The sequence below is a fragment of the Camelus ferus genome, chromosome 16 (genome assembly GCF_009834535.1).
Source record: "Camelus ferus isolate YT-003-E chromosome 16, BCGSAC_Cfer_1.0, whole genome shotgun sequence".
NCBI classification, from domain to species: Eukaryota; Metazoa; Chordata; class Mammalia; order Artiodactyla; family Camelidae; genus Camelus; species Camelus ferus.
This window is the reverse complement of record NC_045711.1, coordinates 19,369,272-19,387,301: the sequence shown is the minus strand read 5'-3', so window position 1 is coordinate 19,387,301 and position 18,030 is coordinate 19,369,272. Positions and strand designations below refer to the sequence as shown.

Below are 18,030 nucleotides of genomic sequence, written 5' to 3'. Positions count from 1 at the left end.
TTTTTTTTTTTTTTTAATCACAAACATGTCCAAGCGTCTCAGAGCCCCAAGCAGGATGCACAGCAGAACAAAACCACTCACGACAGAATACCACGAACATCACGTTTAAACCGCTGGAAAACCACACAGGAAACTGAAGGCACACATAAAGGAATCAAAGACAGGATTGGAACAGCTGCCTGTGAGACGCTGCAAGCGGAGGGAGCAGGGCCACATCTCTGAAGGCTGGACGGGAAACTGGCAGCTGAGTCTGTACCCGGAAAAAAATCTCAGGAACGTGAGAGAAATAGACTCAAACCAAACAGTTCATCCCTGCAGATGGGCTGTGAGAAAAGCTAAGGGAAGCTCCTCAGAAGAGGTGAGACAGCAGGCAGGCCTGGTCTGCGCACGGAGTGAAGACCTACGAGCGAAGGTGGATGGGAAAGGCATCGTTGTTCCTGTTTGCAGTCCCTCTCAGACTGACTTCCTAAGGCCAGTGGCAGCACCGACCGTGGGTGTGCAGACTGACAGCGGGATGGACGGTGACCGCAGGGCAGAAGGGGGTGGGAGGTGACGCTCTTTGAGGGCTGCGGCTACATCAGGTGTGTGTTGTCAACAACCGTTGGAAAAGACTTGGAGGTATGAAAGATCAGAGTTTAGAGACAGAGTGGTGGTTGCCAGGGGCTGAGGGGCTGGGGCTGGGAGGTGTAGTTCAAAGGGCACAGGTGCCAGGGAGGCCAGTGGTAATAGTTCTCACCACAGACAGGTAATTTCGTCTGTATGTAGAGTACCACGTCGACACGTACACCTCTCATCGCAGTCAAGCCAGGAAAGATCTTTGTTGCTGAGCAGCAGGCCCAGGTGGGCGGGCGTGGCGGCGCACGGTCCTAACCCGGCGGCTGTGTGCTATTGCAGCACCGGGCTCCCCCTCCGGCCCTTCCCCCGTGTTTCTCCTTGGCTCTGGCTGTGCGGGCACAGCCACGGCAGAGCCGGGTAGTTGTGTGGTCACAGCAGCGTCTGCCTCAGGGGCCTTTTCAGAAGAGCTGCTGGGCTGGGGGACGTGGTGGCACCGGGGAGGCCTGTGGGGGCTGGTGTGTGGCGGAGCTCGGCCTGCGACTACAGCACATGATGGGAAATCGATGCTGTTTAGAGGTTCAGATTTTCTTTCCAGCAAGGCACCCGTGTGTTATAAAACAAAAGCTCATACAAAAGACCAGTTGGAAAACTGACCAAAAAACGATTGTTTTTGTCTGAGAAAGCTGTGGTCAGGCACCTAGCTCCCTGTGTTCTCTGCAGCGCTAACTCCCCTGCAGCCCCGGAGTCCTGGGGCTCAGGTGAGCAGAAGTTCAGAGCTGCAGAGGAACAGACTCTGCTCGCCTTTCAGACAAGCCGAGACATCCCGAGCGGCTCGGAGATGTGCTCCTGGTTTGCAGATGTCTAGCAGGGACCGCCCTGTTGGAGGGTGACCAGATGCAGACGGGGGCCTCAGCCCCGTCGGGCTGACTGAACAGCTGGTCAGACACTTGTCAGAAACCAACTTGGCTGCAGACAGATGGAGCAGAAGAGCACGCGGGGAGGCCCCCGTGTGCTGAGCTGACCATACCCCCAAACCCACGTGTTGAAATCCTGACTCCACTAGCCCCGAGCTATTTGGAGATTTACAGAGATGGTCAAGTTAAAATGAGGGCATTAGGGTGACTGGTGTCCTTACAGAAAAGGGGAATTTGGACACAGGGACAGACATGCTCCGAGGGAAGCTGATGTGAGGAGACACTGGGAGAAGAGGCCGTCTGCCAGCCAAGGGGCAAGGTGGTGCCGGGGGGCAAGACGGGGACGCCCTTCCCCATGGCCTTAACAGGACCTGACGTGCCGACACCTTGCTGGGCTCCATTCCTGAGACAGAAGGTCTCTGTCGTGAGGACACCCGCGTGCGGTGCTTTGCCCGCAGCCCAGGGAAGCCCACATGGCCTGTTGGAGCGTCAGGCTTCTGTCTGCACCTCCCAGAGCCGTAGGTGTACCAGGCGCTTCCGGGTGGTACAGGATGAAAACTTACATGATCATGTATTTATCTTTCTGTGTCAATGCTTCTCGGTTGTGCATTTTCAGGTTCAAATGCTACTAAATCTGTAGGTTTCAGTGCTAATAGAGACATGAAGAGATACGTAGCATCAGAAATGTGTGAGCGCCAAGACGTGATTAGTGTCAGTCAGAACCCACGGAACTTGACATGAGGCTGAAGGGGGCCTGGAAGAAAAGGTGAGTTAATGTGAAGAAAAATAGTGAACAGTAGTGCAGTTTAGTGGCCACACGAAAGCACTTCTGCTGTGGTCCCCGGACATGGTGGCCCTACGCTGTCATTGCAGCTCAGCCTGCTCGCCCGCCCGCCCGCCCACCCGGTGGCCCGCAAGACACACGCACGTGCGCGGGAGAGAGACACGCACACACGCACTGCTGCCTGCCCTCCCCAAGGAGGCCCAGAAGGGAACCTGTCCTGTGAACTGAACACAGGGAGGCCCAGCCCTGGTTCTGCTGTCAGCTGCACGCTGACCCTAGTGGCCGTTAGCTGTCTCTTCTCTTGACCACCTTTCTTCAGTGAAAGTGGTGGAGGGCCCAGCGTGCACCCCCTGCAGCCAACAAGCACTGGAGAGACGGCAGGTCCCGGGAAACCAGGCGTTGAGCCCAGGGGAAGCGGGGGAGGTGGGACCGTGTGGTCATCACAGGAGACGTGACCTGGACAGCGACAGTGCGGGGGAGGCAGCGTGGGAGGTTTTATTTCTACGAGAGAGTCCTGGGGGCTGAGTCCGGCATGCGTGGGCGCCTTCCTTGCAGGTGCGTCGTGACGGTGACCTGCAGTGGAGACCTGAGGTGAAGACGTGGCCAGCGCCTTGCACTCCTCTCCCTCAGGGCTCCCCCATCCTTCCCCTCTGTCTCCCCCCTCACCATTGCCCCCATGTTCACGTGGCCAGGCCTCCTTCCTGCGCAGGCGCGCACACGACCCCGAGGCCACCATCGGCGGTGTGCACACAGGGCTGTCCGGCTGCGCTCCGGCTGCAGCGCGCCCAACTCCCCACGCACTCGGGGCCGGGCGTCCCGGGTGCGCCCGCGCTCTCCTGGGTGGGCGCCCTGCGCTCGGGGAAGCAGAAGCTGCAGGTCTCCACCGGCTCAGGCGGCGCTCCCGTGGGGCTTCCAGCTTCCATCCAGTGATCTGTGCACGAGGGAGAGGGTGTTGGCCTCGACCCTGGCCCGACCCCTCCCTCTGCCCGCATTGCAGGAAACCCTGCTCCGGGTTGGGGAGCCTGTGCAGGGGCTGGCCTTCACTCTGCCCGCACCCAAACCCCCCGGGGACCGCTACCTGCGCTTTTAGCCGTATTCTGGCGAGCCCTGCCGACCCTGCACCCCCTCCCTCGGGGCCACACCCTACACCACGCTTTCTCAGCTGCCCCTCTTTCTGGTCTTGACATTTGACCTGATGCCACCAAGAGGGAAAGCGTCCTGTGGGACTTGCCCAGACCTCCCCACTTAGACGTGGGGGGGAGCAGGGACGGAGGGATGCCCGGGACCCCACCGCATGCTCACCCTTGGCGGACTTGGCCTGGGTCCCACAGGGTGCTGGGGGTGGCTGGCAGGAGAACTGGTCCCCCCTCCTCTTGAGGAAGCAGGCCACGGCCAGGAGGAAGCAGCACAGGATGGCACAGAGGCAGAGCCCAAGCGTGCTATAGACCAGGGCCAGCTGGTCCGCACTCAGCTTCAGCCCCGCGGGCGCTGCAAGACAGGGGGGCCTGCGTTCAGGAGAGGCCCGTCGTGCCCAAGGCCCTTCTCTGAAGCATTCCCTCCGCAGGCTAGTAGCCCTGGGTCCTAGGTCTGTTTTTCCCCTCATTAGGCCAAGCAAGCCACATGGCCAAGGTCCCCTTCCCCCTGGAGGGCCAGGTCGAGCCCCAGCCGCCTCACCGTGAGGCTGGGCTGCTTTGCGGACCCTGGAGGAAGGGAGCCCCCTCAATCCCAGCCTGGTGGCGACATGTTCTAAGACCTCAGAGCTGGACGTCTCTGGCGCTGGCCCTTTTTGTGTCTCTTCTAACCATGGGATGCAGACTGGGATGGGACAGAGGTGGAAGGATGGACAAATGGATGACTGTCCAGGGAGGACAGCTCTGTCCTGACCTGGGGGCAAGGGCTTGGAGACGGTTGTGCTGTTGTTAGTGATTCTGGGTAGCAGGTAGGAAACGGAGAGCCAGTCATCCTGCGTCTCAGGGCCTTGAGCCTGGTCTGGATGCCACGGGGAGACTCTGCCCTGAACCAAGCCCTCCCCTCGAAATCCCCCTGGCCCCTGGGCTTGGGTGCCACGGGCGGAGTTGGCACCCCGCACGTGTGATGTACCTGTAGCCACCTAGGCACCCTCAGCGCCCGCGGACCCTGAATCCTGCCACTTCTGTGAAAGAGGGGTGACTGCCCCCTGTAGAAATCGAGATGTGGTTCGCCTGCCACCACATTCACCATGTCGAAGTGGGCACTCGGGGGGGTCAGGGTATTCACCCGGTTCTACCTCCGTCTAATGGGCGGTGTTTCCGGCACCCTTCTGCCCACCCCCATCCTCCCCCAGCCCAGGCACCACTACCCTGCTCTGTCTCTGGGTGGCCTGTTCTGGACGTTTCACGAGAACGGAGTCATGTGGCACGTGGCCTTAGCGCCTGACTTCTTCCACAGCGGCGTGTTTTCACTTAGCATCCGTGTGGTCGCCCGTGTCAGCGCTGCAGTCCTTCCTGTGGCCGAATCACAGTCTGCTGTGTGCACATGCCACGTGTGCATCTGTTCATCCAGGAGGGACGTTTGGGTCGTTCCACCCTTTGGCCGCTGAGTGGTGCTGCAGTGAACGTCTGTGTACAAGCTTCTGGGCGGACGTGTGTGTTCACTTCTCGGGTGCATTCCCAGGAGTGGGATTGCTGGATCAGGCGGTTCGAGGAAGCTGCAGAATGTTTTCCACGGCAATCACCATCTCACAGTTCATTTCGCGGATGACAGGACTGAGCCTCAGAGTCACCCTGGTCCCAGTGGCAGACTGCATTGGGGCATGTCTGATGGCTCCAGGCCGGGGCTCTGGGCAGGCCGCACAGACGCAACGAGGGTGACCTGCTCCTCTTCCAGCGCACCTCCTTAGAGTCGAGTGTTATGAGGTGACGGGGCTGGCAGGTGCCACCCTGACGTTTACGGAACTCTGGGTGGGCAGTGCTGGCCTCGGAGTCCCTACCCAGAGCTCAGAGAGGCCATGGGAGGAGGGGAGCAGGACCCCTAGTGGGGCACACCCAGCGCTGGTGCTGGCATCGGGAGTCTGAGGCCCTCAGAGGTGGGAGGATCCAGGGAAAGGTCTCAGGGCTCACAGAGCCCCCATATTTCCCAGCTCCCAGGCCTCTCGTCTGCTAACCTGCTCCCACTGGCCTCTGGAGTAGGGTGAAAACATGGTTCTGGCTGGATCCACATCGGAGACAGAAGGGCCGGCCCCCCCGCTTGCTGCCAGGGACAAAGTGAACTGTGGTGTTGATTCAAGAAGGAAGACGGAATATCTCCACGTTTCAGACGTTTTCAGCGTGAATTCTAATTCCCAGGACAACTCTGAGACTGCAGCAGCTTTGTTTGTAACAAACAAAAGCAGGGACCAGCTACAAGGCGGCTGCTGGTCCACAGCAGGGAACACTCTGCAGCATGTCCAGTCCCAGGAGGTAGGAGGTGGGAGCTAAGGGAAAGGCAGGCACTTGGGACGCAGGCTGGTGTGGGATATGGAGGACGTGGACATGTGCTCGCTCAGAACACCTGGGAACTGACGCCTGGAACTGCTGGCAGGCGGCACCTCCGAGGAGACCCTGAGGACCAGGGTGTGGAGAGATTTCTCCCCAGACCTCTTGTAATACCTTCCCCTTTTTCACCATCGGTGTGTATCACCCCGTCCAAGCAGGAGAGGGCGGGAGCCTGCTGGCAGTCTCACTTAAAGCTGAGTTAGGGGCCAAGTGGCCAGAGGACGGGGAGTCCTGGAGTTCCAGCAGCCGTGGACGTTGGGGCGGCCCCAGCCACGTCTCTGCTTCCCTTGTTCAAGTCACTCAGGTCTGCAGCCACGGACGCTGCCTTCTGTCGGCCTTCAGTGACCTGGCCCCGGGATGGAGAGGTCTCGCGCATTGCCTCCCGGTCTGCTGACCCCAGGGGGCCCAGGGCGCAGTCGGGCTTTTGTCCAGAGAGGATGCACCTCCGTCCTTGGCTGAAAACCAGGCCTGTGGGTGCAGTTCCGGGCGCCGCCACCAGGGGGCAGCGTGGATGGTTTATTTCCAAATCGGCTTTCCGTTTGGTTGGTTGGTTCTTTCACTGTTTTCAGAGCCAACTCTCCCCTAGACACAGGGTTTCCCAGACTGCTGCTGCCCGGGCTGGGGCTGGCCGGAAGGGCAGCGCTGTGACTCGTCCTTAGGGGCCTCTGTGGCCCTGGGCCCTGGGCCCAGCTGGGTGTGGCCCGGGCAGGACGGGATTCCAGCCAGGGGCCCTGCAGCTGCCAGGGCTCAGCTGGTCCTGCTTTGGGTGCTTTACTCAGTGTCAGGCCTGCCTCCTTGTGAAATGGGGCAGGCCACTCCGGCCTCCGCACCGTCTCGACAGCAGCCAGGCCTTTGAGGACCGTCCCGCAGGCCGCCAGCCTCCCCATACCTCCAGGCACGAGGCTTTCTGCCCCTCCCCCTCCCCCCCCAAGGCCCCGAGGACCCCCACCCAGCATCCTGGACCCTCCTTCCCTCAAGTTCTGCACACGCTGATGACGCTTGGGTGATCGCTCACCCCCGGGAGCGCGTTCCTGTGGGGAGTGGGAGCCTGTAGGTCACTGGGGGGGCCTCCAGATGTCCAGTACATGGGCCTTTCCCGCAGAGGACCCAGTTTCCCACATGTGTGTGACCCCCGACTGTCATCATTCTGGGAGACAAGTTTGGGAAAGGACGGGTCGGGGGCTGTTTCCAGGATACCACCTGCCCCACTGCACCCGCCACCCACCAGGGCCTGGGCGCCGAGCAGCCATTCTTTCCGCTGAGGGGAGAGTGGGGAGGGGAGGGGCACACGGCTCCTGTTCCAGCCTCTCCCCGACTTGGACCTGCCCACGGGCCTCTGCGCTTGCGCGAGCCTCTCCACGTAACAAAGGGAGCCGCCCTCACCCCCAGACCTGCTCCAGGACCGCTCCGTCCTCTCTTCCCTTCGCTGCCCAATTTTCTGAAAGAGCTGCCTCCTTCTAGCCCCTCTGGGTCGCTCTCCACCCTCTCCCGTCTGTCTTATCGAGAGGTGTCACTGGGGGTGTCAGTCCAGGGACCTCAACTCCAGCCCTGGGGAGCCAGAGGGGGCGGCGGCCAGCCTTCACTGTGACATCAGGGGAGAAGAGAAAAAACGCTCCAAGCCTTGAGGAAAACAGAGAAAAAGCCAGTGACAAGGCCAACCGCCAGGCCACCCTACCCTGGGACAGAACGGCGTTGCCCCGGCGGCCAGCCTTCACGGACGTGAGAACACCTCTATTTCCCATCTCCAGAGGTGCGCACCAGCCTCCAGAGGGGACTCAGAGCTCTGGGCACCCCCGCCCCGGCCCTGCATAGCTGGTCAAGCAGTGGCCCCCCACCAAAGAAGTGCCCTTTCATAACCTGCACATGTGACCTTGTGACTTCATTTGGGAATAGGAAGCCTTTGCGGCTGTGATCAAGTAAGGGCCTCGAGATGACCGTCCTGCACGAGGGTGGCTCTAAATTCAATAAATGTCCTTAGAAGAGGAGGAAGACAGACACACAGGGAGGTGGGGCCAGAGGCAGAGACTGGAGGGACGTGGCCACAGCCACAGACGCCTGGAGCCCCCGGGAACTGGAAGAGGCGGGAAGGACCCTCCCTGAGAGCCTCCGGAGGGGCTGCGGCCCTGGGACACCTTGACCTCCGGCTTCTGGCCTCCAGACTGAGAACGTCTGTGCTCTGTTGGCCCCCAGTTTGTGGCCGTGGTCACAGCAGCCACGGGAAACTGACAGCCCAGCCCTAGAGGGACCCACGTGTGCCCTTACCACCCAGCGAGGGCCCGTAAGTGCCAGGTGGGGTCCTGCAGTCAAAGCCCAGAGTTGTTTAGGCCCCGGGGGGCCTGTGAGGTAGGTGCTGGGGTGACTGTAACTGGTGGGGACGGCGAAGCTCGCAGACCCTGGACTCCCCGGGTCACCCTGGGGGTGGGGCTGAGGCTGGGTGCTCCCGCTGCTCACTGAGGTCAGCCTGCCGGCAGGCCTCCGGACCACCATGCTGTCTAATGCGTCGGCAGAGGTGTGTCAGAGCACCTGGAGCGCGCAGTTTGCGCAGTTTTGGTAATATTTAGATTTAGTATTTGGTTAGATACTTTGAGGTGTAATTTGATAGGATCTTCACATCACTGGCCCTCCCTGTGCTTCTAGAGCATGTTCCCAGCAGGGGCCTGGGCTCCCCTGGCGCCCAGGGGTCCGCGGAGCTGAGGGCCTCTCGCAGCCACCTGGTCCCCGTCCTACTCCCATCACCCATTGCTCCAGAAACAGCCTCTTGCAGGACCCCCCACACACACTTCCCCCGGGGCAGTGGGGGTCTCCCGAGGAGCACCAGGTAGATGGGGCCTTTGACCTCTGGCGTCTGACCCCTCTCGGGCCCTTCCAGCCCATTCTCTGCTCCTGCCCACAGGGTGCCAGCCTCCCCTTCCTGCCCAGACACCCTCCTGCCCTGGGTGAGCCTGTGGTGGGGAGCAGGGAGGCAGTAGCTCCCTCCTCTGTGTCCCGCCCCTAGCCAGGGGCTCCTCCAGGGCCTGGAAGCTTCACTGTCCCCATGTTCTGGTGCCCACGTGACAGGAGAGCCAGGGAGCCCCTGGGAGAGTCAACCATGAGAGTGAGCCCCCAGGCCGGCTCCTTCCCCTCCCTCTCCAGCCTGCTCTTGGGAGCCTGCCCTGCAGCACCTCTCGTGAGCCCCAGGGCCTCAGGTCCACCAGGCGAGACTGGCAGCACTGGTCTTGCTGACACCCAGCACAAATTCCGGGTGGGGGTCCTTCCTGCTTCTGCAGAGTGGCCACCACACCCCCAGGCTGGAGCCCCCTACATCCTCAGGTCCGCAGCCTCCAGCCCCGAGCCCCTCCCAGCACCTGCACCTGCATTTCCTTCTACCTGGAGCGCCCTTCCTCCGCCTCGTCTCCTAGGCACGCGTCTCCTCTGTGGCAGCAGTAATGTGTGCTGCAGGGGATCCCTGCTCCTCACGTGCCCTCTTTTACAACCTGCACAGCAACTACACGAAGGCAGGTGACTTCAGTCTTACAGAGCCAGGGCTCAGGGGTTAAGTCGCTTGCTGAAGGTCACACGGTTGGTGGGAGATGGAACCAGGGACCTGGCTCCACAGCCTCCACCAGCCCCGTCTGCCTTAGAGGCCTCTCCTGGGGACCCCTTCCCCGCCCCATCGCACCCCCGCCGGCCAGGTTGCTGCTGTACCCTGAGACTGCGTTGTCATTTGCACGAATCTGGTCCACTGTCTGTCTCCCATCAGACTGTGACTTCCAGGGGTCAGGGACAGGGGTCAGCCGTGCTCTCGCTGCCTCCCCAGGTCCGGCTAAGCCTCCATGGTTAAGGGTCAAAGGAAAGAACTGCGTCGAGGGCTGAGACAGGGTGGGGACAGCTGAGCTCCCCCACTGTGTGCAGCGGCTACCCACTCCGCGTCCTCCACTCCCTCCTGTCACACGGCCCTGCCTGGCCATCCCCGGGTGTGCAGCCCTGCACTTCCTGTTTACAGTCCACACCAGCCCCGCCTACCCCGGCAGCACAGCCTGGTGTCAGACAGAACAGACCTCTGGACGCAGAGACACAGGCCCTGGGAGGCCGCAGCATCCCCTGGCCAGGCCCTGGTTTGAGTGGGACAGCCGAGGCTCCCCGCATGTCCACCCTGACCCTGCCCACACCTCCTGGGGGATGTGAAACTAGAGGCTCACCCTGGGCCTTCTGGGGAGGGGCTGGCTGTGGCCACAGACAGGAAGGGTAACCGTGTCCCACCGGCAGCAGGCCCCCTGGGAGTGTGACAGACCCATGGACTCAGCATTGGGCTTTGCTCTTACAGAGTAGACAGGCTTTGGCCCCAGAGACTCAGCCATGCACTTGGTATGTGACTCACATGTGGTAAGGCTCAGGCTCTGTGTCTATAAAGTGCCAGGAGTGATCTGAAGGGGAGGGGACCTGCTGCATTGGCAGTGGGTGGGGTCTGGGTTTCCCTGACCGCCGGGCAGGCTTGTGGGTCACCAGACGTGGGGGGAGCGCACCCCCAGTGGCTTCGCTCGTCACCCGCTCTGTGCCTGCCACGTGTGAGTCTGCAGTTCCTCTCACCAGAGGCACCATGCTGCGTGAAGACTGCAGATTCTCCGTGGCTGCTAGTCCTTTGCCTTTCCTCCTACCCAGAGGGAGGAAGTCTTGAATCTGCCTGGCTGTGCACCTGGAGGACTAGGTTGCAGGGTGACACAGGCAGGCCCCTGGGTGGGGTGTCCAGAGGCCCGTGTGTCCCACCTCTGACACTCCTGCCAGCCCCATGAGGAGGACATGCCCTTCCAGCCCACTGGCCCTGGAGGAGGACAAGAGATACGTGGAGAAGAGCACCCTCCAGCCAAATCCCACACTCGAGAGGAGGAGGACACACTGAACCTGGGGCTGCTCGTTACACGGCAGCAGCTCACTGGAGTAAGAGCCCACAGTCTAATGGAGCAGAACCTGGCCTGGGCACCTCCGTCACCAGCACACACCAGGCCTGGCCTGGTGGGAATGACATTTTTGTGAGGAAAGTCATAGCAGAGGAAGGGAACCAGCCAGCACCTGACTGTCCAAGAGCAGGGTGAATACCAAGTGTTTGCAGGTCCACACACCATCCCACCCCCTCCCAACCTTCCTGATATCACAGAGCCAGGGACCCAAGCCAGGAGGTGTTTGCCAGAAGGATTAATTAGACCATTTTCAATGCTTAGTAGATGCCCAGTTCAGGGCTCCTTCTCACATGCCCAAGGTGGCCACCCCCACCATGAGCTATTTTGGTTAACACTTCCTTCTCATTCTTCGGAAACCTCTGCAGCCTCTAAGTGGAATTGGGTACTTGCTCACAGCTCAGCTGTGCTGGCCACCTGCCCCCGGGTCTGTCATCAGGCTCCCAGCCGTCAGGGCTTTTGATTTTCCTGCTTCCTTCTTGTGCACAGACTTCTAGTTGTTTTTCTGTCCTGTGATGACCCCTGGCTTCTGGTCATTTGCCTCCCCTGGACTTCCCACTTTGCAGCTCCTCCTTACTGAGGCCTGGTGCCTGGCCTTCCACCCACTCCGACCCAGGGACACCACGCAGGCCAACCTCAGGTGGCTTACCTGGACCCGCATCTGAGCCTCTGTGCTCTGATCCCTGGTACCTCCCCAGGTTATCCGCCCCGGTCGAGGCCGCCCCGATCCGCTGTCTCCTGAGCTCTAGAGGGGGGTTCACTTGGCTCCTGAACTTGTTCTCACAGAAGTGTGTGCACTGCTTGGGGTGACGTCCGCAGATGGAGGCGCAGCTGATACAGTCCTTCAGGAGCTGGTCGTAGTATCTGCCTTGTTCCTTGCGGCAACTGAGTGACTCTGGGAGACAGAGATGAGTGCTGCTACTGGGTGACAGACATAGGCAGGAACTGTGCGTCTGGCCTCAGGGCATCAAAGGTAAAGAAAAAAAAAAATCCTAGTCCAGTTCCCCAAAAGTAATTCCAGGGTTATCCGAGTCCCTTTCCAATACGCAGAGTCAAGGCTATACATTGTCCTCTATATGCCATTTTAGCTGCATCACACACATTTTGATGTTGTATTTTTTCTGTGTCTAGTTTAAAATGTTTTTGTTTTTCATTGTTATTTATTCTTCAAGCTATATATCATTTAAAAGTGCACTTCTTACTTTCGAATGATATAAGGATTTTTTGGTTATTTTTTTAAATTGATAGCTAGGTTATTGTGTTGTCACTTAAGTTCTTTACTTGGATTTTTCAAACCTCATAAAGGAGAAACATATTTTGTGTAAACATAAGGAGTGGAGAGGGAAGCCAGAATTCTCCTTGGTAAGTTGGGGAGGGGACTGGAAGGAAGGTGGGAAAGGTCAAGTTAATGGTGTTTCTGTCTTAATAATAAATGAGAATTACAGGCGCTTAAACAGGGATCAGAGCCGAGCAGCAGAAGCTAAGCAAACTGAAGCCCACTCACACCTGCCGGAGAGAGCAGCTCTGAGTGTGTAGCAGAAGTCCACACGTTCACTGGGCCAGGTCCCTTGCCTCTGAATAAAAGTCTGCTCATGTGAAAGTGTGACTCGTAGGCAGGTTTTAAGGGCGCACTCTGGAGGCAGCGCAAGGCCAGAGGCTGAGAACCCAGACCTCAAAGCCGTACAGTTTCAGGGAAGCCCTGGGTCCGCTCCACCTTGTGGGTTCAGCCTCTCCGTGCCTCAGTCTCCTCTTTCCCAAGAGTTGGGTAATGATAACATAACCATGCTGACGTCTTAAGGTTGTATGAGTGTTTGAAGTCCCCAGGACAGCGCCCGGCCCATAATAAGTAATGCTCCGTTAATGGAATGTTTAAGTAGAATATTGATTTGCACCTCTTTGCAGACTCACTAACCCTTATGTCCTTCCCAGAGTAAAGGACAAGACCAGGAAGGCGTGGAATTGGGCCCTCGAGGGAGACTCAGTGGCCCTGATGGGACCAGCAACCTCCCTCATCCGGCCCTGGGGTCCCACTGACACCGCTGTGCGTGAGATGGAGCTAGCTTGATGGCAGGGGTGCCCCTGGGTTTGCCACGACCTCCCCCCACCTCAGGGACCCCAGCGTGGCTGTTGCAGGTGGCACCTGAACTCCCGAGACCACCTGCCCCCACTGCCTGACCTCTCAGACCCCCGCTGGGCACTGTTGTGTTTCTCCACTGCCATGCCTTTGTCCACACTTCCTCCTCCTGGGCTGCCCCCATGTCTGCACCTCCTAACAGTCCGTCTCAGGTGGCACTTCCTCCCAGAACAGCTGCCTGCTCTCCAGCCTGTCACAGAGCTGGCCTCTCCCACCAGCGTTGTCTTGTGGCACCTCACCTTTCAGCCTTGAAATGTAGTCATTTCTCCCATTGGATGATAGTGTCCCTGAAGGGTCTGTCAGATTCCTCTCTGCAGGGGTCTGTGGGGCCACACAGTGAGCATCTACTTCACTAACGGAGAGTGGCTCAGAGCCATGGTTGTTGTTCAAAACCTAACTTCCACTGTCGTGCTGTGTGATCTTGGGCGAGTCACTCAGCCTCTCTGAGCCCCACTCAGCCAGTATTTATGAAGCACTTACTATGTGTTGGGCACTGGGCTGGGCTTAAGAAAGGAAAGGAGCTCACAGTTTAAGTTCCATCAAAGAAAAGAACAAGTTAAGACAAAAACAGCAAGTGAAAAACACTTTTCAGGACAATTAGAGAAAACTGGGTGTGGCCCGGGTAGAAATGGAATTAAGGAATTATTGCTGGAGGTGATAAATAACTGAAGTTATATTTTACAGGCCCTTCTGTGTTAGGGATTCATGATCTAATATTTACGGGTAAACCAATATGCATTTTTGGATTTGCTTTAAAATACACAAGGGAAAAAATTGGTTGGGGCCTAAAAAGGCAGAATTTCTAAAGTAGATGGGTTTATTTTGTTATCCTCTCTGCATTTGATGATTTCTGTGATAAAAAGTTGCAGAAGAAAGTGTAAACAGGGAATGCAAAGGAGGCCCACTTTCTCCTGGGCTGAGACCTGAGGCTGGGCAGGAGGGAGGAGGGAGGAAGGACAGGGAACTGCATTCCTGTGCAAAGGCCCTGAGGCAGGCAGGAACACAGCAGGGTCGCAAACAGCAAGGAGGCAGGAAGGTGGAGGGTGGAAGGTGCCACTGTCCGTCTCCCTCCGCCCCTCCTCAGGCCCCATGTACAGTGGCTAGGGGTCTCGGGGGGTGAGGGGGTGTCCAGCCCTGGCTCAGGCCCCAGAACTCACTGCAGAAGGCTGCACAGGTGCGGGAAGCCTGATGGCTGCAGGTGGGTTTGCAGGAGAGGCAGACGTTCAGGAGGGGGTCCCAGTACTGCTCTTCAGGGCAGGGCGCCATGGCCACACCCGGCTGCAGGCCCTGTGGAGCTGAGAGGCAGGGACATGAGGGCAGCTGGAGCACCTGGAGGCCTTTCCTACTCTCATCCCCACCCTGTCTGGCGAGCAGAGGGAAGCGGACAAAGCTGGGGGCCGCCTCCCTGAGCCTCGGTTTCCCTTCTGGGAGCCCTGCTCAGCCCTGCTTTTTGCCCTCACGAACTTGCATGCACCTCCCACCACAGGATCTTTGCACGTGCTGTTTCCTTTGCATGAGATGCTCTTCCCGCCCCTCGGCGGGTCACTTCCTCCTGACCCCTCACATCGTTTCTTCAGGGAGGCCTTTCTGACCCCCACCCCGGGGGACACACCCCTTCCTCTGCACACCAATATGCTCTTGTCACTGTGGTCACCTCCCTTTCTTAACGTGGTTGTTTGATACTGTCTCCTCACTAGCCGAGAGCATCACGTGGGCAGAGACTCCAGCTGTTTCGTCTGCTGCTGGGTCTGTAGAACCTAGACAGTGCCTCGGACGTGGTAGGTGCTCATTAAATGAATTCGAAGGACAAGCAGATCTAGCCAGTGCCCAGCATACAGCAAGTACTCAGTAAGTGTCAGTTTCCTTCCCTTTTCCTTTTCTGCTGAGGTATGGGGCACGCACAGTGACGTGTGTGAAGGGCACCAGCCTTAAGAGTGCAGCTTGACGAATTTTTCTTGAGTCACAACCACCCATGTCAAGGCGCAGACCGTGTCCCACACCTTGAAGCCCACCCTGGGCCCCTCCTGTCCAACATCCGGTCCAGGGACACGGTCTGTCCTGGGCTGATCCCCACGGCTGTCCCTGCTGCCCGGTCGCGGACTTTGTGTCTGGTGGTGTTGGCGCCACAGGGCGTCTGAGGTGCGCCCCGGTCAGCCGTGTGATGAGCCCCTCACTGCTCGGGCGCGGCGCCTCACTGGGCTTTTCTGTCTCGTTTCCTGCCATTTGCTTCCCCTTCTCCCTTAAACATTGGGGAGGCATGTGTTTTCTTCAACCAAAGTGCAGCTCCGGTTTCACACGGTTCCTCCTCCTCCCCTCCTGAATCCCTGCTAAAAGGACAGGAAGAGATGCTTGTCCTCAGAGGCAAAGAGGATGAAGCACTTAGCACCGCAGAGGACAGGTGTCAGTGACACTGTGAAAGGGAAGGTGGGGGGACCTCAGTTCAGGATCTCTTTACGCTGATGCCTTTGGGGAACGAAGCACATGGAGCCACAAACCCGGGGGAGCTCCTGGAACCAGGCACGTCTGACCGCGGGGACGGGAGGGCACAGCAGGACAAGGACTGGCTGGAAGTTTGCGTGGGTGGCTGGAGCTTCGCCTGCCAAGCAGGAGGTTGGGAGTCTCCGTTCCCGGCCCCTCTGGCCATACCTAAGGATGCTGCAGCCAGGTTTCAAGACACCTCTCCCTCCCTGTCCTGCAGCTGGGGAAACTGACCAGAGCACTGACTGGGAGGATCTCTCTAGAAAGTAAAACACTGCCTGACCCCCCAGGACAAAGCTACCCCGTCGGCAGCCCTGTCTGCTTACCCCGAACCTCCAGTCAGCTGTTGGTGCCTCAGTCCAAGTTGTGAACCAGCCACCAAGTTCGCCTGGTTCCGGAGCCGAGACCTCGGCCAAAGCGAAGCAGAAGAAGCGCGCCGGGGCCGACGGAGATGGTGCAGGCACAGAATAAATACAGGACAGCAGCAGGTGTCCTCAGAGGAGAGGGCCTTCACACGCTCAGGAGAGGTGTGCTTCTTTTAAGGAGCAGTATGCTTGGAACAAATGAGAATTGCTGGAATTAAAAATGTAGTAGCCAGGACAGAAAGTAGGAGGGCTGTAAGTGTAACCGAAGAAACACCCCAGCAAAGGGGAGGGAGAAGAGGACAACCACGGGGCTGTTTCCGGAGGTCCTGAGCTGGCCGCTGGGCGTCCCAGAGGACAGACTGGAAGGGCGTCAGCCTCCAGATTCTGAGAGCCGGTCAGCGTCCTGCTCAAGAAATTCTCTCCAGCCGAGACCCACCACCAGGAAGTTCGGGAGCACCTGAGACCTAGAGCACATTCTGAAGGAGCCTCCTTGAGAACCAGCGGGTCAGCAGGGAGCTCTGTCAGTCAGGAAGTCGGGGGACGTCGCAGGTCAAAGCAGGGCCATGGGGGGACGGCGTCGGGGAGGATGCAAGACAGGGAGCTCGGCGACCTGCCTCGCCGCCAGCACCCGAGCTGGCAGCACCGTCCGGAGCGGCGGCTGGGGGACTCGGGTTGTCCATGGGACAGTCGGGCAAAGAGGCCGGTAGACTTGGGGGTTTGGGTGCATTTCAGCCTGTTGTGCGGTGCTGGCTGCCCCTCCCAGCCCCACCCAGGAGGGCGGCGGTGGCAGTGCCCGTGTCCCCGGGGTGACTTGCGGGAACCGGGTGGGCAGTAAGGGCCTTGTGCTCCGAGTATGGGGAGGGTGGTGCTCAGCCCCGAGGGGCCCGCGTAGAGGTTGGTGCCCTGGGCTGAGGGGGCTTCCAGGGGATTTAAGGAAACGTGCTGTCCCCCGTTTGGGGAATCTGTCAGGAAGTCTCTGTCAGGTCTGGTTGACTGCAGAGGGAAAGGAACAGAAACTTCAGTGCCACACACGCGGAAGACAGGCTTCGCAAAACAGTTTGGAAGAGCCACAAGCAGACTCTCAACAACAAGAAGCCCGAGGAGGGAGGCCTGGGTCCCCAGTGGCCCCGGCACCACGCTCTGAAGGTCCCGAGGAGGGAGGCCTGGGTCCCCAGTGACCCCAGCACCACGCTCTGAAGGGCCCGAGGAGGGAGGCCTGGGTCCCCAGTGACCCTAGCACCACGCTCTGAAGGGCCCGAGGAGGGAGAGGCCGGGTCCCCAGGGCTCTAAAGGGCCAGTTGGCAAAACATCCACAAAACTCCAAGGGACAGGAGAGCGTGGCACCTTCACAGAAAAAGAGTTTGACAGAGACTGTCCCTGAGGAAGCCTGGACATTGCAAATGCCAGTCAAAGGCTTTAAGCCGTCCGTCTGAAATACGCTCACAGCGCTCAAGGAAACCAAGAGGAAGAAGTAAAGGAAATCAGAAAAATGATTTCTGGAAAGACGAGAGTATAAATAAAGAGACAGAGGTCGTAAACAGGAACCAAGAACTTGGCAGCAACCAAGATGCCCTTCCGTAGGTGAATGGGTAAGTGAACAGTGACGCATCCAAACGAGGAGTTCATTCAGCACTAAAAAGAAGTGAGTGGCCGGGCCACCGGGGGACATGGAGGACCCTTAAATGTGTATTGCTGACTGAAAGAAGCCAAGCTAAAAATGCTAAACACTGTGTGATTCCAGCTGTATGACCTTCTGGGAAACACAACTCTGGAGACAGTGGGAAGACTGGTGGTTGTCAGGGGTTTGTGGGAGGAAGAGCTAAAGGTGGAGCATAGGGGGTCGTGCAGAGCAGCAAAACTCCTGTGTGATACCGTCTTGGTGGATAAATGAACGTCATTGTCGGTTTGTCAAATCCCACAGAAAGTAAAGCACCGAAGAGTGAACCCTAATGTAAACTATGGACTTTGGGTGATAATAGTGTTTTTTTTAATTGAAGTACAGTCAGTTACAGTGTGTCAATTTCTGCTGCACAGCACAATGTCCCAGTCATGCACATATATACGTATATTTGTTTTCATATTCTTTCTCATTAAAGGTTACTATAAGGTATTAAATACAGTTCCCTGTGCTGTACAGGAGAAATTTGTTTTTTTTTAATCTATTTTTATATGTAGCAGTTGACCTTTGCAAATCTCAAACTCCCAAATTTGTCTCTTCCCACCCTCTTTCCCTTGATAACCGTAAGATTGTTTACTAAGTCTGTGAGTCTCTGTTTTGCAGATGAGTTCATTAGTGTTCTCTTTTTTCTTTCTTTCTTTCTTTTTTTTTTTTTGGATTCCACGTACGAGTGGTATCA

General features: G+C 58.3%; 1 protein-coding gene across 6 annotated transcripts in view; it reads right to left on the bottom strand.

Moving 5' to 3' along the window:
- Positions 1-18,030, bottom strand: part of TNFRSF13B (TNF receptor superfamily member 13B) — a 30,404-nt gene continuing 12,374 nt past the window's right edge. For 3 of the 6 annotated variants that reach the window (XM_032499057.1, XM_032499060.1, XM_032499058.1), the window contains exons 2-7: positions 13,988-14,125; positions 13,070-13,174; positions 11,346-11,591; positions 3,556-3,741; positions 2,920-3,184; positions 1-2,826 (exon numbers count right to left, since the gene is read on the bottom strand). In XM_032499057.1, coding sequence (XP_032354948.1) covers positions 2,934-3,184; positions 3,556-3,741; positions 11,346-11,591; positions 13,070-13,174; positions 13,988-14,125 — 926 coding nt within the window. In that variant the 3' untranslated portion in view covers positions 1-2,826; positions 2,920-2,933. Of the gene's footprint in view, positions 2,827-2,919; positions 3,185-3,555; positions 3,742-11,345; positions 11,655-13,069; positions 13,175-13,987; positions 14,126-18,030 lie in introns of all 6 variants that reach the window. The other 3 variants (XM_032499059.1, XM_032499061.1, XM_032499062.1) reach the window with 3 other exon arrangements.